The 24,186-nt window shown below is 33.7% G+C and overlaps 4 protein-coding genes across 11 annotated transcripts in view; 2 read left to right on the top strand and 2 right to left on the bottom strand.

The window, feature by feature from the left end:
- Positions 1–4,234: 4,234 nt before the first annotated feature.
- On the bottom strand, positions 4,235–10,939 carry LOC122528422. 2 transcript variants are annotated; one of them, XM_043653503.1, is made up of 6 exons: positions 10,730–10,939; positions 10,011–10,125; positions 9,109–9,552; positions 8,939–9,026; positions 6,263–7,616; positions 5,056–6,193 (listed from the first exon to the last, which is right to left on the bottom strand). In XM_043653503.1, exons 3-5 carry the CDS (start codon positions 9,545–9,547, stop codon positions 7,457–7,459), a joined length of 687 nt encoding a protein of 228 aa, XP_043509438.1. In that variant the 5' UTR covers positions 9,548–9,552; positions 10,011–10,125; positions 10,730–10,939; the 3' UTR covers positions 5,056–6,193; positions 6,263–7,456. The 2 variants fall into 2 exon arrangements, with proteins under 2 accessions (XP_043509439.1, XP_043509438.1); XM_043653504.1 differs by lacking the exons at positions 5,056–6,193; positions 6,263–7,616; positions 10,730–10,939 and adding an exon at positions 4,235–4,943 and having other exon boundaries at positions 10,011–10,321.
- Positions 10,940–14,357: 3,418 nt separating this feature from the next.
- Positions 14,358–15,080, top strand: LOC122528423 (mitochondrial import inner membrane translocase subunit Tim9). Its single transcript, XM_043653505.1, has 2 exons — positions 14,358–14,619; positions 14,803–15,080. The coding sequence occupies exons 1-2, from the start codon at positions 14,572–14,574 to the stop codon at positions 15,037–15,039; spliced, it is 285 nt and encodes a 94-aa protein (XP_043509440.1). The 5' UTR covers positions 14,358–14,571; the 3' UTR covers positions 15,040–15,080.
- A 393-nt stretch (positions 15,081–15,473) lies between these two features.
- LOC122528420 (G patch domain-containing protein 2-like) lies at positions 15,474–18,542 on the bottom strand. The gene is made up of 5 exons (XM_043653501.1): positions 18,040–18,542; positions 17,408–17,583; positions 16,739–17,090; positions 16,447–16,649; positions 15,474–16,226 (listed from the first exon to the last, which is right to left on the bottom strand). The coding sequence occupies exons 2-5, from the start codon at positions 17,562–17,564 to the stop codon at positions 15,523–15,525; spliced, it is 1,416 nt and encodes a 471-aa protein (XP_043509436.1). The 5' UTR covers positions 17,565–17,583; positions 18,040–18,542; the 3' UTR covers positions 15,474–15,522.
- A 112-nt stretch (positions 18,543–18,654) lies between these two features.
- The window catches only part of LOC122528414, a 7,884-nt gene continuing 2,352 nt past the window's right edge, over positions 18,655–24,186 (top strand). The window contains exons 1-8 of one of the 7 annotated variants that reach the window (XM_043653494.1): positions 18,656–19,255; positions 19,340–19,465; positions 19,977–20,495; positions 20,579–20,682; positions 20,801–20,987; positions 21,275–21,392; positions 22,013–22,160; positions 22,458–23,305. In XM_043653494.1, coding sequence (XP_043509429.1) covers positions 19,087–19,255; positions 19,340–19,465; positions 19,977–20,495; positions 20,579–20,682; positions 20,801–20,987; positions 21,275–21,392; positions 22,013–22,160; positions 22,458–23,305 — 2,219 coding nt within the window. In that variant the 5' untranslated portion in view covers positions 18,656–19,086. Of the gene's footprint in view, positions 19,472–19,976; positions 20,496–20,578; positions 20,683–20,800; positions 20,988–21,274; positions 21,393–22,012; positions 22,161–22,457; positions 23,306–24,186 lie in introns of all 7 variants that reach the window. The other 6 variants (XM_043653493.1, XM_043653492.1, XM_043653495.1 and 3 more) reach the window with 6 other exon arrangements.

Genomic DNA, 24,186 nt, shown 5'->3' with positions numbered 1-24,186 from the left:
AATGTATGTAATGTATGTAATGTATGGAATGTATGGAATGTATGTGATGCATGACTGTACGCAATGTATGTAACGTATGATTGTATATGATGGATGCAATGTATGATTGTATGTAATGTATGATTGTATGATTGTACGATTGTATATTGTATGACGCGAGCGTTATCGGGAGACAGATTTCCATAGTTCAATCTCATACATGCGCTTTAGAGTTAAGATTTAGACTTCAGTTTGAGATTAAACTATTGAACTTCTGTCTCCTTTGTTCGTAACTCCGGGCCAAGTAGAATAAAATCTCTGCATTCCTTAAGAATGCCGAGTTGTTTGCAAGTAATGGAGGGTGGTTGGGATTAGGGACCGGGGCGGGTCTCGTGCGTAGTCACCTCCTCGTGGTGAGACCTGGTAATTGATATCGTTTTACAATCATTAAAGTTTGTAAAACGTTATCAAGCTAAGTTGTAAAACTGTAAACAATAAACTTTAATGTTTGTGAAACGATATCAAGCTAAGAACTACGCAATCTACAGTTCAGCTTAGATCGTAAAAATTTCTTTCCATTCTTCATTTCACGATCTAAACTGAACTGTAGGTACAATTAGTTGATAAGTAAACTATTGGGCCCCCAGCGGGCCACCGATGGACAACGAGGGATCTCGCAAGGACATCGTGGGATGCGTTCAATTTTAAGTTGCGTGCGTTTAGTTTTAAGCTACGTGTGTTTAGTTTTAGTTAATTATAAGATAGTTAGTATTTATAAATTCACTGTCAGCGCATTCTGTACAAATACACGTTTATTTAACTTTAAACGAAATTAGGGATATCTTCTCTTCGCTCTTCTTTCATTCGTTGTTACTATTGTTACTGTGTTTGCACTGGAGTAGAGTTTCCAAATATCGTTGTCAGTGTGTGAAGTCACGGAACTGTAGCCTCGTCCGAAAGGACGAGGTAGGTTCTTGTAGTCTAGCGTCCTTTGTAATTCGGCTCCAGTGGTTCCGAAGAAAATTTCCCCATCGCGAGAAATCCGATATAAAATAACTCGATTACGAGGGGGTTGTACTACGAGCGTTTTGTCTCTTCTCGCGATGAACATGCGTTCACGACAGTAAAAACATTTCATTATTCCGAAGTGTACACTCCATGGAAACTGGTTGTCGATGCATGAATATTATTCGTAGCCGGTTCTTGAAATTTTCGGAAATCTCGACTTTTTCGGGAATCCGACTCATCCCGACCATCGAGTTCCCGATATTTTCGGGTTCTCGCACACCCCTAGTGTATATGTAAAACTATAATATAATATAATATAACGTATATATAAAATATAAACGAGATACGTGCATACGTATACATAAAATATATAAAATACGTATATATAAAATATATAAATGAAATACGTGTATACGTATATATATATATATATATATATATATATATATACCATTAGTTGCAATACCATTATTCTAAATACTATTCTGTGAAATATGATTTTCCTATATTTTAATGAAATACTTATTGCACAATACTATTTCCATATGTAGGAAACACACATGAGAAAATAATAATATTTACATTGCTATTTGCTATTTCTTCCCGGTTCTGTCACGGACCATAACGAGTGACCAAACCGTATACAATTCGTCTTTTTTTTTTTTTTAATTCATCGGTATATCACTGGATAGAAATTATTAAAAAAGTAATAAACTTATTATTTGTTTTGCCTGGGTTATATTTCAATATACTTGAAACTGCGGAAATATTGCAATTTTGGTTGGCACGTCATTCCAGCGCAACAGGTTAAATATCGCTAGAGTGATAATGTGTATAACAATTTACGTAACAGCGTTTTGCAGTTGCACATCGTAATGGTATTAACCTAAGAGTACACCATTACCGAAATCGCGAGAATATACGCTTCGAAAATAACAGACGCAATTTGGCGGCTGTGTAACGTGCGATTAAAAGTCATCGGCACTGCTTCTGCCGAGATTAACGTGCCTCTTGAACAAAAATAACCTGCATATTACGCCTCGTGATAATGGAATCAGTGAAATTACACTTGTGGATGAGTTTGTTTGTTCATCGATTGGTAACTATTTCGTACGTTGTGTTTAATTTCATTTATTTTCATTTTTTGCTGACGTTTGACAGACTATACAACTAGGACAATGATAGCGGAGAATTATAAACTGACAGATAAAAAGAAAAAAAAAAGAGGCAAGTCCTCCAATTTAAATACTATATCTGAAAGCTAAATCGAATACGTTAATATAGAAAATATGACTGTCTATTTGAAAAGATAATCTGAAGTGTGTGTTGTACAGGTTGCAGAACATAGAGATTCCAATAATTTACAATTACGTACACGCGTGTATGAAAATTTAATTTGTCCTGCAGTATTAAAATCGACAAAGTGATAACACACAAATATATAATGAATAAGTTAATAACCGAATTTGCGAATTTTTCTTTCGAAATAAAAACAGTTGAGCGCGGAATCATCTGCATCGTTCGCAAACAACAATAATAACAAAGTATACGACTCTCTATTATATTTATACACGAAACGTGAAAATACTGTACCAAGAATTATAACCGGAAGAAACGAAAACAAGCATAGAATCTCATCACCTGATATTTACGTCTCTACCATCGTCGTTTCATTCATCGGAAGCGAAATTTAAAATTAGAAACAATGAAAACAACTCTGTAAAACAGCTCCGAGAAAGTTCTTCGAAATAGAGAGTGAGAGAGAGAGAGAAAAAAAAGGGGGAGCATTATTTTCAAACGCACGCGCGTATCCAATAATATCGCGGAGAACGAACCGAATACATTACATTATCTGTTTCTATTTAACCGTGGCGTAGCCTGAATCCGGGCAGGAAACGTCTTTATGCGAGCGTGCACGCATAGCCGATGTCATATGCCCGTTTCGAAAATAGCCCGACCCAGAAATCCTGCATAACGCAAGACAGATGTCAATTGTCACTTCCCGTTTTTTCGCGTCGGTCACAATGAAACAGCGATCAAGGAGGAAGAGAGAAATTCTTCCTCAACGGACACGTGCAAACTCCTTTCTCTGCCTCTAGGTAATACGTGTGGTACGTATTAGCTTGGGGCCGGGGCAGGGGCAGATGTTTTGGAAACCGTCTTAAAGATTTCCGTAGAGGGAGAGACCCTTTTCAGGCTCTTTTTTCGTCCTACTCTCTTTGAGACGCAATAATAAAGGACCCAACGGAACGTAGTAGCCGTGGGTCCATTGTGCGATTTAAGCAGATGTTATCCAGTGAATGCGCAATGTATAATATGAACCACGGACAAAGAATGCGATTTTTCTACCGTGGCCTCGAGGATTTTTGCGTTTTTCCCTGCGTCACACTGCGCTGGCTGAGGGAAAAATGTTCCACGCCAGTCGCGGTGGAAAAATTTGGTATTGTACCAAAAGATCGGGAAATGAAATGTGTGCGCAAGCATAGAGGGGTTCACCCTTTAAATGGTCTCGATCATACGGTATTTACAGGTAGAGATTGACTAACAGATGCTTGCATGATTTAAGAAGTTACATGCCTATTGTATCGGAGCCTTTTGATTGAACTATGGCTGTTTTTTTTTTAATTTTTTTTTTTTTTGCGGAGATTGTGATGAACGTTGGACAAAATTTTTTTATTATTATTATGAAAAAATAGCTTTCTTAAAGAAAAAATAATATAAAAAAAATAATTAAAAAAATAGCTAGCAAAGATTTTTTTATTATTATTATTATTATGAAAAGATAGCTTGTTTAAAGAGAAAAATAATATAAAAAAAATAGCTAGCAAAGATTTTTTATTATTATTATGAAAAGATTTTGGACCTGAGCATTGAAATTAAATGAAATAATAAATTTTATATTATTTCTAATAATGATATATATGAATTATTATTATGTATTATAATGGTAAACGTTTTCAATATAAAATCGATAATATATAAACATTATCAATATATGATTTATATACAATTAATATTAATTCGCAATTAATACATAATTTTATTATTAATTACAATTAATATTAATATTATTAATTCATATATTATTAATATACAATTAATAATATATGAATGTTATCAAATAAAAATAAAATAAAAGAATAGAAAATTTTATGTTGCTGAAGGCATTTGGTAGAAATTTATTAAACGTTCAATAGTGATATGAATGGAATGCATCTCTAAAGAGATAGATGCGTAATAAATATATTTACTTTTTATATTTAATTGCAGAGTATTAATTACGTTTATCTACGATTGGAGCTTCTCTCGCTTTCATTGAAAAACTATAGACTGTAGACCTTATGCATCCATTTCCAAAGTGCAAAATTGCACATAATTAGAAAAGATGTACGAAATATCCAAGGTATAATGCTGTCTATCATTAATTTGACAGAGCCTCTTTCAAAACTATCAGCATCTTCCACTAAAATGAATTGAGACCTTATAATCACCCTCTACATCATCATCAAATTGCGCTATAAGAATTATGAAATGAGAAACTCGAAACTACCATTAGCGACTACGCACATAATACAACAGTCAGAATGTCATAATAAAACGAACGTTAAAGAACGTAATCAAAGCTACATCCGTTCCTTTTAATCGCGACGCCCGTGAAAAAAAAATATATATTCAAAGCGAAATCGAAGCCGAATTCGACACCATTTCTTATTCTCCTTTTTTTTTTTCTTTTGCTCTCGTTTCCATGACAGACATAACAATGACTTGGCTTCTGCGAGTCGCACTAGGACAGCGTAGCGAAGTGAGGTGCGAATGTCAGAGTTGTAAATCCGTTTCCCGTCGATCTCGACGCGCCAGGGCCGAGGTCAACCAGCAGGACACAGCCGACTCCGATGACTCTCTCTCCTTTCTGTTTTTATTCACTCGCCTGGGATCCTTGCCAGCGGATTCTATGCCTTGAAGAAGATCGCAGCCATCGCGGTAAAATAGCCTCGTTACTAACCGCGATCCACTTGCATGGTTATTCAATGACTCTGCTAAATGCCTTCATTATGACACAGTGTTTCCATACGTTTCTGTTCTTGGAAATGATACGAACAGCTCGAAATACGTTACTAATAAACTCGTTGCTTCTTGGTATTGATAAATTGAGAAATTCAGTCGAAAGAGAAGTTCGTTTTAGATTCAAGACACAAGGGAAGAGCCACGCGCATGAAATTATTATATACAAAAGCAAGTAAGCAATATAACAGTCAGTGTGGCTCAAGTAACAGGCATCTCTGAAGCACGCATTGTATCTGCTTTTATTTCTATGCTCCACACTTTCTCGTATCTTTTATATACATTTTTCCGACTGGCTTTAAATTTTACCAACACACATCAAAATATAGTAGTTGCATCTCACATCGCGTTGCTGATAAAACTTCAAAAAGTTTCATATATATATATATATATATATATCAGACCTTTAAAAAAGTTTTTGCGCAAGTTTCTTTACCAGTCTGAAGCTGTGTAAAACGTAAAAGCAGGCTTGGAACAAGTCCATTATCCCCTTTTTTCAAAACTGATAAGGTCAAGAACCTAGGCACCAAACCGAGAAAACGGGAATTTAAAAGAGGCAGAAACAAACGGGAGAGATGACGGCTGCAGGCAGTCGGTTTTAAATTCCCGGCGAATACGTACATAGTTGGCCGCGCGGCGCATGCATCAAACGCTAGGAGCGTTTAACTTGGTTCCACGTTGCGAGGAATTTCTCCGAATATAGGAGCAAGTATATAAAGTGACGTATGCGAGTATCTTTCGAGAAATTTCCCGTTGGATGGAAGCGCGGGCATGCGCCCAACTGTTCCTCAGGGACAATTCTCCTGATCGCGTCGGACGATGGGGACGGAGCGAGCAACCTCCACGCTCCGTACCCTTGAACCTAGCAGACGCTCGCGGCGTTGCCGCCTCGTGCAACTATGTCGTGCCGTCTCGCTCGGCTGTACTCGGCTTCTCTCGGCTTCGTGCTTTCTTCGCAAGAATTCCGCGTTCGGCGTTCGTCGTCGTTGGTGGCTGGCACGACGCCGAGTATGCTGACGTCACGCCACGGCGTTACGCGTAGCGTTACGTAAAAAACGTGCTGCTTTACTCCGACTGCCATGTCGTGTACCGATGCAGCCGCTCGCTCCGTAGAAAAGAAAAGTTGCGCGAAAACTCGAACTCGCTGAAAAGATAGGACAAGCGATAGGAAAGAGAGTAAAAAAAAAAAAAAAAAAAAAGAATAAAATCTTACAGAATGCTATTACTTTGGTTCCTATGGTTGTGTGTGACGTCGTACGTTGGCAGGTTTTTCTTTCGTCGTACGTTGGCCTTGCCACTCTGGATCTAGGTTACGTTCAATCATGCTTTCTCCGTGAGATTTCCGTGTTTGTCGACGACGACGCGTTGGTTAGCAGACAGACTGCACGCTCTGACGTCACTCGCCGGTGTTACGTAGAAAAAAACGGAAGAAAGAGCTTGATCAACGTTTGCTCTCGTGACTTCAATCATAATAAAATCGTTTCACCTCTCTTGCGGTGGATCGACGGTGAAACTCAAATTGTCTCTGTTCCAGCGGAAAGTAGATATCCTCTTTTTTTTTTTTTTTTTTTTTTTTTTTTTTCTATTTATTAGGACATTGACCTTGCGTTTACAGTCCACACCACAGTGGAACCGGGCTGCGCCCGAGCATGCTTTCTCCACAAGAATCTCATGTCCGCCGAGACGATGCTGACTAGCAGACAACATTGAGACAACAAGCTGACGTCACGCGCAGCGTTGCGCGTAGCGTTACGTAAAAAGAAGAAGAAAGAAGAAGGAAAAAAAAAGAACGTGGCTGACGAATCAGAAATGCATTGGTCTATTACTGTTAAGGCCGCGTGATGAGTCGGCTACGGGACAAAGTAATGGACTTAGCGTTGATTCATTACGATGAAAAATAACTGACGTCGGCAGTCGTTTTACAACTGTAATAACCGATGCCAAAGATAATGCATCGTCAGGCGTGGTGCAGGTACGAGCGTGGAAATAATTGCAACGAAACAAAGTCGAGTCGAGTCGTGAAATAACTTCTGTGAAATAATTCGTCTCCTTTTCTAAGAAGGGATACGTATCGATGAAATATATCGCTTTACCGTAAATCGCGACTGAAACATCTTTCTCTCTCTCTCTCTCTCTCTCTCTCTTTTCTTCATCTTCCCTTTACTCTCACTTGCTCTTTCTCCTCCTCTCGTCTGTCCGGCGTTCGCACGCTCGTGTACCATTTACGAGGCAAACCGGTTTACACTTTTTTGCGAGCCTCGGCTTCACGAAGAATGTTGATTTTTGCGATATATACCGCTGAGAACCTAACCTACATCATTATCCGGATGAGCTGGCTGCACTTGAAATCTTGTTTCCCCGCAGACCTTGAATCGTCCCGTGTTATTTTATTTTTCGTTTTCCATTATTAACAGGCGACAGGGAATGATGCATTTGGAGAGCACTCGAGACGAACGTCCTCGGGGCTCGGTGCGCGACTCTCCTCCCCGACAATGTAAAATTTTCTTTCGACACGCACGAGCCCGACTGGCACATCGGCAAAATGACAAGCGTGCACGTACGTACGCCTAACGATCGAAAATTCAGTCACGACAGAGGAACGACTTCATGGTCGGGGACAAATTCGGCAATGTTCTCGGCTCGTTTCTCATTCGCGGCACGGGGCCGTCGTCGAAAATATTTTTACTACCGAAACGCACGTGGCATGCACCTCCGTTGATTAGTGTAAGTGGCTATTGTTCTCACTAACCTACAGCACTATGGCTCATTATCATTTTTCAGTCGTGACGGTACTACCGACGAATTACAACGGCCTCCAGACGAATATTCCTTATCTGTGTGCACGTTTTAACCGTTCGCCGTGACGAACCGCGTTAAAAGCGCGCGAAAGTTAAAGCTGAGGCCTGACATTATCCGAAAAAAAAACATCCTCCCCGTGGTTTTTGTTTAATTTGTCAAGTTGTAAATTTCTATTGTCCCAGGTACTTCGTATCTGAGACGATAGTATGGTTAATTACGTACGTATATATAGAACTTCGAGTATGCTTTTAAGAAACGATCAATAATCCTTCAAAGTTGTAATTAAATTTGAATAATAATTTCCTACGTGTTATGATCAAACGTATACGTTTATCTAGAATTTGAGGAACAAAGAAAAGTAAACAACTAATTAAATGCTACACAGAGTTCATCTTTCGATGCAAGCGGCAACGAGTACTTAAACGGGTCTTACTGCGTGCGCAACCATAAACCGGTTAGACGAAACTTTCGAAAATTCCAGAATGACGTAGTCTTTCTCGCGTGTACATATGCATCGTGAAGATACACAACCGTGTTTCTCCCATCGTTCTTCATTTACAGTTACTTATGTAAGGTACTCACGAGCCTCTTTCTTTCTTCGTTATTCCGACGCATAGCAATCGGCTTGGTCACGTCTTATCGAGCATAAAGGAAAACGCGCGCCTTATCACAAGCCACTATTAGAATGGTCACGAAAAATTGCTTCCAGCGGAAAGCAAATTCTTCCCCTACTTACCTTTGGTTATACACTCGGTGGTTATCACAACACCATGATAAAAACGTTTAACAATAATTCATACTTGAACAAACACACACAGCACATACATTTCGTGCATCCGCGTGAACGCGGAACACGTGTTTGAAAAATAGCAACGAAGAAGCATTATGCCTGTCCGACGACAAAAGCACAATGCAGCCTGATTTGTGATTCAGATTTATGGTATGCGAGTTCCTTCCATTCAGGATTAATATAAAAAATTGCATTAATATTAATTTGCGGGCCTACGTTAAAATGCGAATCTACATTATTATATATTAGAAATGCGCAAGTGGCATAAATAAACGTGCATTAGAGATTAATGGCACTCACGTAGTCGCTGGTAAATTCACACGCATCGCAGAGGCCTTGGAAACATTGATGGAACTTGGTTGCCTCTTTGTGGTATCTCCGGATGCAACTGTAAATAATGAAAATGCAATACGATGGTTAATTGCAAATGTGAAAAACAAATACTTTCAATGAATTAATTCGTAACGTACTGTAATTGTAACTACGTTCTTCACTCGATGTTCCAGTAAGTTTCTCTTCAATTCTAGACGTTGATAGTTCATAATTTCTCCAATCTTGGATTTCTTTGCGCAGCACAGTAATTGGATCGTCGTCAATCGTATCTTTGTAGCTCCTGTTGCCGATGGAATCCGTGTATCCTTTGGATTCAACGGCTTTTACTTTTATAGTTTCATCCTGAACAGGAATACTTATCGCGTGTTGATATTTCGCGGTCGAGTTACTCGTCCATTTTCCTTTCTTCTTGTCGTTCGCAGACATTTTCGACATAAACAACTTCTGCCGTGACTTTGTCGGACATGATCTTTTATCGGTTAGGGAACTTGGAGTTTTACCGATTGAAGAAACATTTCGATTGTCACGTGACATTCTTTGAAACCTTGGGCCAATCGAATTTCCCTTTTCCGACATAATGCCTGAAATAATATAATTACAATAATACAATAATGTATCGTGTACAAAAATACAATAATAATGTAATAATAATTTTACAATGATATTTGTAAAATATTAATCTCTAATATAAGTAAAAACATTGTTTCGATTCGAAAGTATAAATTGATGAAAATTTATTTCTATGGATTGTTAAATCTAAGATCATAAAAATTACGTAAGTATATGACACACGTATACATATATACACGTAGATATGTACGTATGAAATAAATTTAAATAAATCAAATGGAATGAATAAAACCGAAAAATTGAAGCACTGCGCCATCTATAGAAAGTAACGTTCGTTGCGATTACAACTTCCTTATGGTATCACAAAATTTGATTGTTGTTGAAATTAGGTTACATTATAAAATTGATAAAAATTAATTACTTGATTATGAATATTTAATTATTTACTAAATGATAAAAATTCACTTACTTGGAATCTACTCGCTTAGCACTTTATCGTGTAATTGGTAATGGATACAGCATTGCCGTTAAAAATGTCACGAAACATAATGCTAACAGCGCCAATAAAGCATTGTGATTTACAACTAATAAAAAACAAAAGAATTTTGTGGGTAACATTTCGTGATCTTGCAAGATTTGACTGGAATTTAGTATAATACGAACGTATTATAGTTACAACAACATGTATACGGCGAACTGAAAACGTATGTCTTGTTAATTTTGCTTGAAAATACTGGGATAGACTTTTGTAACGTATGTATTTCGATGCCTTTACGAACTCTCGTTTGCCAATTATTTTTGCATCGTTACTACAGTTGACTGATAAAGTTTACAGTAACGTACAATAAAAAATTAGACAGGAAAATATATATTTTCAAAAAAGAAATACTTTTTAAATTACAGATTAAATCTCGCATAAATATAAGAATATTATTTGATACGATGTAATAATGTTTAGAAAATGATTTTGTATAAAAATGTTTATACAACCAAGTGAAAATAATTAATAATGAATATTTATTTTATTTATAATTTATTACGTACTACGTTTGATTTTTTTTTTCATATATTTAAATTTCAATATTTAATTCTTTACGGTAGTACATTTTATAGAGAAATTAATTATTAAAATAATATATATTTTATAGAGAAATTAATTAAAATAATATATATAAACGATTATCTTACTTTCCAAATAAAAGATCCTCGATTCATCCAAAATAAAAGTCACGCTTGCTTTGTCTGAATACTACGATTAATACCATAAATGCAGTGAAACATATTTGAACTCGTTTAGATATAAAATAGCGATCAAGTGAATCACCATGAATAATTCTTTCTATAAAAAAAATTAGTTTCTTATTTCCTATAATTACAATCTCTCGTAAACCCCAAAGCAAAACAAATTGTAAAATTTGATATATTATTATTTTTATATTTTGTATAAAATTAAATATATTCTTAACGAATTCAATTACTTAATTACTCAATAATCTCAAGATTCGAATCGATGACTTATACTTGAATTAACAAGTGTCGTGTAGAGAAAAGAATGTGGATTTGGTTGGTTATTTCCAATCCATTCTTAAATTTAAGAATACCTATTGGTTGAGAATGTCACGCAGAACAAACAAAACTTAGTGGGTCGGTTTATAGTGAGAGAAGGAACTGCTTCCTTTGCTCTTGCATGGGACTTTTCATTTTTGTACATAGATACAGCTATATATAACTGAAAATATACAATTTGCAATTCGTCAGTAGATGGTACTAAAGGTGAAATTTCTGTAGCGGATGATTTTATGTATAATGTGAAGTTATAAAGGATATAGAAGGTGGAGTGAAGTATTTCGTTTCAGAATCACCGCCAGATTCAGCAATAGGGATAATGCCGGCACTCCTAACCTCAGACGCTCGAAAAACGGAACCCATCTTAGAGGTGTTCGGCACACTGCAACGCTTAACCTAAAGATCGCACTTGATCCGTATCTAGGCGGCATCCACTTATGATTTGTAACATTCGTGGTTTTGGAACTGGTATACCAACGAAAGACTGGATGTGCTAGCCGCTAGAGGCATTAAAATACTAACGTCGCGTAGCGGTGAAATGGTAGAACTAATTTATATTGTTGTCCTTGTCGCACACTATCACTCTCCTTGTGTACGGCGAAAAATGATTGTCCTTGTCACACGCTATTACTCTCCTTGTCTACTGATGCAGTAATGTGCAAAAGGACATCCTTCGATCTATTGAAAAAAAAATTCAATTTTTTACACACACGTTTTTCTAGGACAAAACACACATAGAAAGAAAGCGGGGAGCCTAATTTTAAGAAAGGATATAAAAAAGTTCGCAAATTATTCCTCTTAATTAGGTTTTTCTCATAATTAATGCGAACTGTCACAATATGGACATGGTGGCGCCATCTAGCGGTAACGCAGTGGTACTAATTAATTATAAAAATACTTATTTCTGCATTTTACGGGTCAAACGGGGTATGAAAAGAAAGCTAAAGGTCTAATTAGGGTAATACAATGACAAAAGTTCACAATTTATTTCGCTAAATTAGGTTTTTTCGCAAATGAAAATTTCTCTGTTTTACGGGGTAAGAAACACTAACGCCGCGTTGTGGCAGATCGGTGGAACTAAAACTGTATAACCATACAAGGGGAATAATTAATTTTAATTTTTCACGTCAAATTGCACTCCACGAGCGCTTATTTCAAAGACAATACTATCAATTACGTTCGCAAGTAAATCTGCATTTAATATTCATTATAGTTTGCGCGAAATTATGCACTCACTACTGGCACTACTACTAGCGTAAACGAAATTGAAACATTCTTTATATACGTAAATTATACTTAAACAAAACATAAAACGCAAGCTTAGGGTCTCTAAAATCGAAGACGAAACCATAACAGGTCACAAATGATTCCTCTTAATTAATTTTTTCTCGTAATTTGTGAAAAAAACTGTCACCTGTCAATGTTTAAAGGCAATGGTGGCTCCATCTATTGATAACTTGGTGGTACTAAAAGTAGAAAATTCTGTTTTTAGTACCACGGTGTTATCGATAGATGGCGCCACCATTTCTTCCGATGTAGCGACCTATAGTTCCTCGAGTACGAGTTTCGAACACCAACTTGCACAAGCCGCAAGTGGCTGTGCGCCTAGCGTCGAAGTCAACCGATATTCGATGTTAAGCAAACAGAGTGCGGAACCGCTAGGATGGGNGGGGTAAGGAGTCGCTGCCATCAGCCCCACTGATGAGTCTAGGCAGCGACTCTGAGACGAAACGCACAACCTTTCCTCACCTTACCCACATCATCACTTCCTACATTATCCTCGCATTATCATCGCCATTACAAACCCTTCACCGAACATTGACAGGTGACAGTTTTTCCACAAATTACGAGAAGAAATCAATTAACAGGAATCATTTGTGAACTGTTATGATTGCGTCTCTGATTTTAGAGACCCTAACCTTGCGTTTTATGTTTTGTTTAAGTATATAAGTATTGTTTAAGTATATAGTTTACTTATATAAAGAATGTTTCGTTTACGTCAGTAGTAATGCCAGTAGTGTGTGTATAATTTCGCGCAAACTATAGTGAATATTAGATTCAGATTTATTCACAAACGTAACTGATAGCATTATCTTTGAAATATATGCTCATGGAGTATAAATTAGTAGCGTGAATTAAAATTAATTTTTGCCCTTATATGATTATAGAACGTTTAGTTCCACCGGTCTGCCACAACGCGGCGCTAGTGTTTCTTACCCCGTAAAACAGAGAAATTTTCATTTGCGAAAAAACCTAATTTAGCGAAATAAATTGTGAACTTTTGTCATTGTATTACCCTAATTAGACCTTTAGCTTTCTTTTCATACCCCGTTTGACCCATTAAATGCAGAAATAAGTATTTTTCTAATTAATTAGTACCATTGAGTTCCCGCTAGATGGCGCCAACATGTCCATATTGTGACAGTTGGCACTAATTACGAGAAAAATCTAATTAAGAGGAATAATTTGCCAACTTTTTTTTATGCCTCCTTGAAATTAGGCTCTCCGCTTTTTTTCTATGTATGTTTCGTCCTAGAAAGACGTGTGTGTAAAAAATTGAACTTTTTTTTCAATAGATCGAAGGATGTCCTTGTCGCACACTATTGCTTTCCTTGTCTAGCGTCATTAGATAAGGAGGGCAGTAGCGTGCGACAAGGACAAACATATGCGTGCGGTCGACAAGAAGAGCAATAGCGCGTGACAAGGACAATCATATTCGCGCCGTAGACAAGCGTGCAATAAGGACAACAATACAAATTAGTTCCGGCACCTATCCTAGGAGTGACCCACACGTTGCCTGCCTGACACGAAACATCTGCTCTTTTTCTAGCGTAACTTGATTGGTTCTTTATGTACAAATTTTGCGCGACAATAAATAATTCTTATGTTAATTTCTAGTCAACTGATTATTTATTGATTTACTTCATAATATTTTTTCTATATCTTTTCTCATTAACTTCTTATAACAGTATCTTAAAGATATAATTTTACATATAAAATTTTACATATAAATTATTCAATTAAACAAATATTGAGTAATTACGTAGTCTGCATATATTTAATTTCACTATTAAATATTATCTTACTATTAATTATTATCTTATTTTATGTATCATTTCCATAGATATTCGAAAAGGTGACTTTATAATGTTCTGAAAAATGTATGATTTAAAATTAATAAAGACATGTTTTCAAACATATAATTACGAAACAAAATATTTCGATTTGATAGTTTTAGGATCGAAAATCTCTATAGTCTATGAACTCCTCAGAGAGGTTAAGTAATTCAACATTTTACATGTGACGTACTTGGAATGTGTATGTGTATTAAGCATACACGTGCTTCACAAGAGCAGTCTGAATCTAACCGTAAATTAATTTACATCGAAGTTCCTTTCAATTTTTTATAGTACACCAATAAAGTATTTGTGTACAGATATCTTAACAAAAACTAAATTATTACAATGGCAATGCAAGTTCCTACAAATGTGGATCCTGAACAAATTAAATCGGTACGTATTTATAGTTGTTTCAAATGTATTTTATACAGAAATTGAATTAAACATATATAAATAGATGATGAACATATTGACATTCGTTAGTACAAAGATAAGAGATTATAAATTTTGTTATCTGAGAATAAAAATAAGTTGTAAAGAATAGAAATTTGAATTAGAACTTTTATAATGCTTCAGGTCCGAGATTTTGTGACATCCTATAATAAACTGATAGAAACTTGTTTCATTGATTGTATAAATGACTTTACTACACGAGATGTCAAAGCTAAGGAAGAAACGTGTTCTCTAAACTGCATGGAAAAATACTTGAAGATGAACCAGAGGATATCACAACGGTTTGAGGAGTTTCAAATGCTTGCTAATGAAAATGTACTTGCTGCGCAAAAAAAAATAACAGAGGGTAAAAAGTTTTGAACATTGTATTAATAAAGTATATAAATTAATTATTTTTAATATTTTACTGTTATATAATTTTTTTTTGCTTATTGATTACGAATAAATGAGTTTATTATTTAAAAACTAAAGAAAATAACAAGAATTAGAATTAGGCTTAGAATTTGTAAAATGAATAATATTTAAATTAGCAATGTATTAAGTTATGTATAATACTTGAATCAAATTTCAATATAAATATATATATATGTGTGTGTGATAAAAAAATATTGGATACAAAACAGTTGATAAATTAATAAATATATTAATTTGTTGCCAAACTGGTTGAAAACATTTAAGAAATTTGTATATTGAAATAGTTATAATCACAGTTGAGAATAATATAACAAACTTACATTGAAAATTTAATAATTTTACATGTTAAAAAAGTCTTATATTGAAGCACCATATGAATGTACATATAAATAATTTATTTCATGAAACAAATTTGAAACATTATTTGGTTTAACTTGATTTTGAATGATCAAAATCATGCGATTTCGGTTTTCCATGAATTTCAATATCCATGCTATTTGAATCCCATTTGAAATGAGAGAATTGTGGTAAAGTTTGTAATGAATCTAAATTTGATGTAGGACTTAAGATTTGTGAACCTGTATTAGAAATTTGATGCTCTTGATTATGTATCATTAATTCTGAATTAGGTGAATTTGGTGGAGTTCTTCTTAGTCTTTTGTAACCAGAAAATCGGTTAAATGATACTTGATCTACGCAAATGGCTTGCGTAGTATGCCGAGTTTTATATAAGATTGGACAACCTAAATCTCCTTTTAAACTTAAACTGTACAAATTTGCAAGCCGACGAAGTTTTTCTCGTTCAGGCTGTCGCATAGGATGTAATCTAAGTTCATTCTGTGTAGGATCTTGTAAAAATCTAGAGACTTTTTCATTGGCTGACGTGATAATCGAATATCCTGGTTTATTGTCAACATGACGTCGGCCAGCACGGATTTCTCTTCCACTGAGACCTTCTCGAATTCTTTGAATTCTTTTTCTGTAACTTTTCCTGGCTTCAATTGTAGTATGTTCAAAATTTCCATGTATCATCACTTGGAATGGTGAATCAGTATTAACTTTATCTTCATTGGCACTTTCACCATCGTCCCACCAGCTTGGTTCTCCAATCCAATCTGATTGTTCATCGTCTCCTAAAGATAAAAATTCTAACATAAACTAAAGACAAATATTCTAACATATTGTAATTATTAGATGTAATTTTAGAATGTACAATGGAAGAATCTTTTATTACACACTTTAATAGTATTTGTTGCACATATCGATAATTTAACCCGGGATTACGCACGTGGGGGTCTAGTCGCTGGGATGTACCTGCGCTAGACCCCCAGGTGGGTAATCCCGGGTTAATACCTTCGCGATCTTCGTCATTTGTGATAAGTCCAGCTTCTGAATCACTAGATGAAATGCTTGAACTGGATATTCTTGAGCAATCAATACCATCTTCAGTTTGCATTTTGATGCGATTTTTTGATTTTGTATTTCTGTTTGGTTTTAATGACCTCATGCCACAATCTGTAGACCGTTCCCTACAAGACCTTTTACGTTTCCCACACCTATAATAAAAGATTATTTTGTGACAATTTGTAACATTGAAATTCAATCTTTTATTGTTATAGAACATTTACTGATATTTAATATATACCATATTGTTCCATATCTATTTTTACAATCACTACGGAGAATTCTCTTTTTATTTGTAAGTGTTGCTGACATTACAACAGTCTGAGAGGTTGAAGGATTAGAATCAGAGTCAATAGACATTCTTTTAAATTTCCGTTTTCTTCGTGGATTTACTCTAGGTACAAAATTTTCATTAACCGAATCGCTTTCAATGTTACTAGCATTATTTGAATTAGAAAAGCGTGCAAATCTTTTTGTTTGATTGGTATCGTCACTATCAGACTGGTATTTAGAGGCAGTATTACTTTTTGGAACATGAATGTCACAAATAGAAGATGAACTGTCATCTGATTGTTTGTTCATATGAAGTGATGCTGAAATAAAAAAAAAGTATTTAAAGATTATTTTCGAAATTTCTTTAATAATTTTCAAGTGTTAAAAATTACTTTTCAAAAATTTATAAAATTTGACTTCTTTGAGCAATGAAATATGGTTTCTATAAACACTATCTTGACAACAATCCTTTGTCTGCCTTGTAGAAATAGACTGGAACTGATTTCATAGAAATGTTATTAGAATATGTCATTTTAATCTTTATTTTAGACATATTAACATAATGCATAAGCTTATAAAATATTGAAATAATTTGACAAAAGAAGTTATGTTTTATATTTCATTGCTTTATACTTACGAATATTGCCTGTGGAGCGGGCCCTTCTTCTAATACCCCATCTGCGTCTCACATTTGCACTGCTGTTGCTTTCTTCTAATGCCAAAGTTAAATCATGCACAAGTGCCTCCATTTTTACTCTTAAGTCTGCTGGTACAGCTTTCAAAACACGCTCCATTTGAGGGATGTGTTTATTTCTAAGAAACAGGAGATACAATATGATTTTATATGGTACAATAATAGCGTTAAAAATTTGTATAATAGCTTTCAAATAAATTACTTTATGTATAAATTACTTAAATGATTGAATGAAGTATTTAATCATAATTTGAGCAATATTGTACATCTATTATCTATTAATATACGTATTACATATACGATCTATTATCTGTTATGTTTATTTCAAATATTCATAAATATCATTTAAAGTTTACTTCAAATATACTGTACACTGTCTTCTAATAAGTTTATTTCATACATGTCTTGTTTGTTACTTTGTTGATATACATAAATTTCGATACACGATAAATAAAATGTGTATTAAGATTTTAAATATTCTGTCTGTTTGTTAAAAAGCTTTAATTATCAAGGGAAAATTTAAAATCGTATTTTAATCAGTGGTAAGATAGAAAAAAACCCAACTTCATGTTCACCTTGTACATATAATTGCGGAAGATGTAAATTTCTCTTGTTAGATTGATAACATTATTGTAATGTTTGTATTAGCTGATAAAGAAAAGAAAAAGAGAAATATTTGGGAAACTGTCAATTCCAAATATGTTTTGATTGTGTCACGTCACAGATCTTCACTACTCTGCTATCTTTGTTTTGGAGTGGCAAGGAATGGTGTTTGTAGAATACCATATACGTGTGTGTGTATGTATGCGTGCTTCTGAAGAAATAATTTGGTCACGGTTCAATTAATTTATGTTCTAAAATTAAATACGCATTGACGTGTTACATTTTCATATATACACGCAAATAAAAAAAAAAAAAGACAATGTGAAAGCCAAATACATTATTTATCAACGTCGAATCAAATACGGATATCAATTAGCCAGCCATTTCCGTATAAGATAAAATACTAAATTCGGTGTAAACTGCGAAACGATTCATTAAATTTTACGAATTTCACAGTGAATTTTACGTTACAATTCCGTTTAAAATTGCAAATAATTATGAATTATTCGCAAGATATCGCGTTGGGGGACTGTTGTGTATTGAAAATACACCCTTAGGATATTTTTTTCGGCCATTTCCGGTCGTGCGTTTTATGGACGCTTTGTGCCTGTTGGAAGATTCTCCCGTTCTTCGTTCAAATAGTTTGAGTATTCTATTCGTGGAAATTAAGTGTTTCTCGTTGGAACAAAATTTTTTTGGATAACTTCGCGAGCATGAGCATGACGTGATAGCGTAATGTGGAATTGTTCGGAATTGATATGAAGAGAAATCCTGGCGGTTGTGTAAATAGCGCGTAGTGGTGTCTGCGCGTATGTTGATGCGCATTCGTAGACAGATGAGCGCGGGATTGTGGTGCCCAGACGCGAGGGGACTGTAGTACGAGGTTGCTCAAGTGTTGAGACAAAGACGTTTTCAGCAGAGTATTTTATGAAGTGGCAAGTAACAGAAAAATTAACGTTCTCGACGTATCGGCCATTGAAGCGCGTAGGATCGGCGTTCGGTCCCAAAGGGGCCTTACAATGGACGGTGCTAATGTGAATGGCGGGAATGCCGACGGGGCACGCGAAGAACCTAACCTAGATGCTGCCAGTATGCCGAATGTACAAGCGTCGCAAACTAAAGTGGAATCGGCTACTCAAATGGATGGGCAAGATGTGAACGGCGATATTAAGAGCTCTCTGAAAAAGGGTATGGAAGTCAATGTTAAAAGAAAGCAGTTCGACGCTGATTCGAATAGTATCGTTGAAAGTGATACAATGTTAAATACAAAAGGATGCAAACGGAAGCTATCGGAACTGGATGACCTTAACTCAGAAGAATCAATGGAGTTCAATGGATTCGACACGCGCGACTACAATGAAGTCGAGCAAGCGAGCCACATCCTAAAAAAATTAATTGGTATCGGTAACTATTACGTTCAGGTTTATTTAAGATGCAAACTTGATATTTGCCATCAAGTATCGTTAGGAGAATGGAAGAACTATGTTTTGTTTACAGCAGACTATTATTTTTACAGATATTTATTGAGATGTATTGTTTAATAAATAATAAATTGAGTTAATTGTTGAATGAATATATTTTTGCAGATATATATTACTTAACAAGTAATTGTTTGAGTTAATTATCGAATGAGTTCAATTCAGTCACAGTCTCAAGAATTTATGTTGATAGTGTTTCATGTTATAATTAAATATAAATTAAAGATTTGAAATTATATAAATATGATGTATATGTATAATGGGATGCTGTATTTTTAACATGGTTGCATTATATAAATGAAATTACAATATAAGCATTTATTTGTTTGTATGAAGTTACAAAAGTTTTCAGTTACATAGATATTTTATAAGAAATTTATGATAAATGTGGTTTTGGAGGAATTAGATAACATTAATGTGATTTATTATAGCTGAGGCCGAGCTAGCAGAAGTACAGTTAGCAAAACGAAGTAGATATAGTGTAAGGAAGAATTTTGATACAAGGAAAGATGATGAAGACTTAGATGACAATAGAATGCGTGATAGTGAACATATATTAGATTTTGATAAAATAAAGAAAGAGAAGGAGTCTGATAAATCAGAAACAGATTCGATTGAAATGCCAAATGAATCCGAAACAGAAATACAAAGAACAGATGGAACTTCTCTCAGATCAACAAATTCTTCATCAGCAGCCAGTAGTCCAGCAACATCGATAAAGTCTAAAAGTTCTCGTTTATTACGTGGAACCAGTCCAGCAAGTATTGGGAAACAAAAGATAATAGTTGATATGTCAAATCCAGCATTCAAAGAACCGTTTAAGTACGGTTGGAAACGTGAATTGGTATTTAGAGCAAGTACTGATTCTAGCCTCAAAAGAATGGCTGATATCTATTATTATACACCAAAGGGTAAAAAAGTAAGAAGTTTCAGAGAAGTTGCAGAATTTCGTAAGTATAATTTTATATATTAATATATAATTAATTAATGTAATAAACAATAACTATAATAATAATATGACATCTCTTTTCAGTCAATACAAAAGAATTAACTATTGATAATTTTACATTCTTCAAAGAACCAATTGGACTTGATGATCCAGAAAAAGAGATTATTCGAGATGCAAAAAAAATAAGGGTATACAACTTAATTTTTAAATACATTAGTTTATTAAAAGTTTATAAAATAGTAATTGTAATTTGTTAAGTTAAGTTTATTACAATTTTATAAAATAGTAATTGTAATTTGAAAATAGGGACCTGGAGTATCTATTCCACCAAGGAGAGGTATGGGATATAAAAAAGTTACACCTGGTAGAAAAATTGCAGAAGAATCTGCAGCAGTTCCAACTTCAATATCTACAAAAACTACTATTAAATCATCAAAACCTACAACAACAGGATTTAAAGTTAAAGTGCCTGCAAAGAAAACTCCTCAAATAAGTATGCATAAATGTCAATATAAAATTTTCATTATTTGTTAAATTTTGTGTATTTAAAATTTATATATATCTTCAGTAAAAATTCTCCTATTACTAATTGCCACATATAAAATAATTTTATTTAGTTTTGATATTTAAAATATCGCTTTGTTTAATATTAACTGCAAATTTTAAAACATAAATTTTATTCTCCAGTTTTGCCTGGTAGTTTAAAAATTAAATTTAATTATATATAATTTTTATGTTTTTATGGAAACTTGTTTTTATTACAAATATTTTTGTTCATAGCAGAAATGAAAGCACCTTCTCAAGAAAGAGAAATACTTCCACCTCAAAGGACAAGTACAAGAAGAAGTCAACTACTTGTAGAAAAACCACCGCCGCCTAAACCAAAAAGACAATTAACGTGAGTATCTGATATTTTAATAATTTTTATTATAGCATTCTATTGTGATTAGTTTGCAATTTAAGGGTATCTTAAATGCTTAATAATTAAAGATGATAATAGTCATATTTCTTATGCTTTAAAAAAGGTCCAATGAAAAATTTACAGCATGTGCATCTGTTATATTTTTTTATGAAAAAAATTTTATAGAATTTCATTATACATATAATGTACGATGTATAGAAATATATTACATTTTTTACATAAAATTGTTTCAGTAGAGTTATAATAATTATTATATTTATTTATTATTGAATTTCATATTCATATAAAAATTTTCTTAATAATTGCAATACAAATTCTTCTTTTCAATAAAAAGATGTTCAAAAAAAAAATTTTACATTTTGCATTATAAATTAAAAAATATATTAGAGCACATTTTATTTTGAAGATTAAAGTGCATGCTGTATAGCAAATATGTGTAATTACAGAATTCGAAATTTTATTTTGAAATAGTTCAAACTTTTCCTTCTATATTTTTCATAACTGTATCCTCCTTTATCCTTTTCATCCTAAAATTCCTTACTTAAATTTTGTGTTTTATTCCTAATCCCCTTCCCCAATCAACGCACATCTTACAGGCCCAAAGTTCAAGAACCATGTAGCATAAGATGCTCAACAAGTACGGGATTGATACCAAGCTTACAATGTCGTGTATGTCTCTGTTTATATCATCCTGAGTGTGTTGATGGTATGGAATTTGCACGGAGTGACAATTATGTTTGCAAGGTACGTTTTTTTTTTTTGTAATAAAAAATATATATTTTCCTAAGTTTTCTTTAATGTATTTTTATTTTAATGTATTTTCATCATGTTCTTTTATTAATAAATTAGTATTTGTTATAATATTTTTTATTCTATTGTATATAAATAATTTATTTCGTAATTTTGAAATCTTTTATTTAAATATATATATTTTGATTTTTTGAAATCTATTTTTGGTCTTCTATTTATTTTAATATATTGTAATAAAATGCAACGGCTGAGAATAATTACGTTCAATAAATAATGTTAATTTTGTTATAGAACTGTCAGCAGGATACTAAAGAATTTCATCAGTCTCAAACAAATCAGTCTTTGACACCTCCTCCATTGATACCAATTAGTATGCTAGGTGCACAAAGTGCAAAATCAAAACATCAAGTAAATTCAATTCCTCCAAAACTTCAACGAATACCCAAATCTGATAATGCAGATTTACAGTCGCGAAATGTTACTAAGGTTTCAAAAACATCTCCTGCAACATCACACTCTCCTTTAAATTCAGATAATAAAGAAACCAGTTGGTTTGCTCAAACAGAAAATGAATTTTTACAAAGCCACGATGGAACTTTTCCAAAACCAGCGCAAAATATTGCTGTAATGGGAGGCAAGAGATATATTGTCGTACCAAAAAATAATGCTATGGCTGTTCAGCCAGCTATTACAGTGAAACCTGATAAAATAGGTGATAAACCTCCTATACTTCAAGATAGTACACTTACAGATATATCAAATGCTGTTGATAATTCTATGTCTACGAAGTCTCGTACTTCTTTAACGACAATGTATCTGGGAAAAGATATTTTCGATAAGTCAATTGATAAAGATACGTCAAAAGATGTATCTCATACAGAACTTCCGCCACGTTCAGAAGAGATTGATGGAACGTGCAATGATAGAACTGACTTATTGACTACAACCAAATCACAAAATGATTTGTCTAATACAACAGATCTTGCATTAGAAAGTAAGAAACCTGAGAATTGTAAAACAGCTGAAAAGAAGAGTATAGTAAATAATTCAAATATAACTAATAAAAATAATGACTTATTTAAACTAGAAACACAACATTCTATGAAAAGTAGTTTGGGTACTATTAAAATAAGTAGCAAGTAAGTGTTTATTTCTCGGACACACATGTTTCTTTTACTTCCTTTTTTTTAAACATTTTCTCCAAATAAGTTAAGGCAACTCTCTTTTGAGGTTTTGGCAGTTGCTTTGTACATATTGTATTTACAAGATATACGTGATTTTTAGTGGTTAATTTTGTATATATATGTATATACACAAAACCTGTAGTTACATGTATTTTTTTTAATCATTTTATAGAAAATTTATAAAAATACTCAAATAAACGAAATATTTTATATAATATTTCATTTATTTGAGTATTTTTATAAATTTTTTATAAAATGACTAAAAAAAAAGTACATGTATCTACAGATTTTTTCGTTTCATATAAAATTTATACAAATACTATTGTAAATGCAATATATACTGATGTTTATTATATTTGGAAATATAAAAGTTCGAGGTAAAAAATGAATTTGATTTTATCTTGTGATCGAAGCACACTGCCTTAGCTTCTTAGAAATGCGGCCAAATTTTTGAAAGATGTGAAAAATGAACAAAACAATCACATATCGTTGGTTCTTGCAGGTATTGTGTAATTGTAGTATCAACGTAAAAGCTTGTATTAATTTTTAATTGAAAACGTTTTTTTAAAAACGAATACAGTAAATTAGATAATATTGGATAACTATTTACATTCATGCTACAATTACAAATACAGCTACTGATAAGTGCTTCAGTGGAAAAAATCTAATTCATTTTTACTTTTTTATATTTACAGATATAAAGACATGTGCGAGCTGAAACACAAAAAACTCTTAGTGCGTTTTCCCAAAAACATCCTAAAATCCTTGTTCCTCGTTATTTCTGCCTCCTTTTTATGTTTGGTTTTTTTTTTTTTTTTTTTTTTTTTTGTTTCTTT

The sequence above is a fragment of the Frieseomelitta varia genome, unplaced genomic scaffold, assembly GCF_011392965.1.
Source record: "Frieseomelitta varia isolate USP_RPSP 00005682 unplaced genomic scaffold, Fvar_1.2 scaffold_250, whole genome shotgun sequence".
Taxonomy (NCBI): domain Eukaryota; kingdom Metazoa; phylum Arthropoda; class Insecta; order Hymenoptera; family Apidae; genus Frieseomelitta; species Frieseomelitta varia.
Note: the sequence above shows the minus strand (reverse complement) of the source record. Positions and strands in the feature narration are given on the sequence as shown.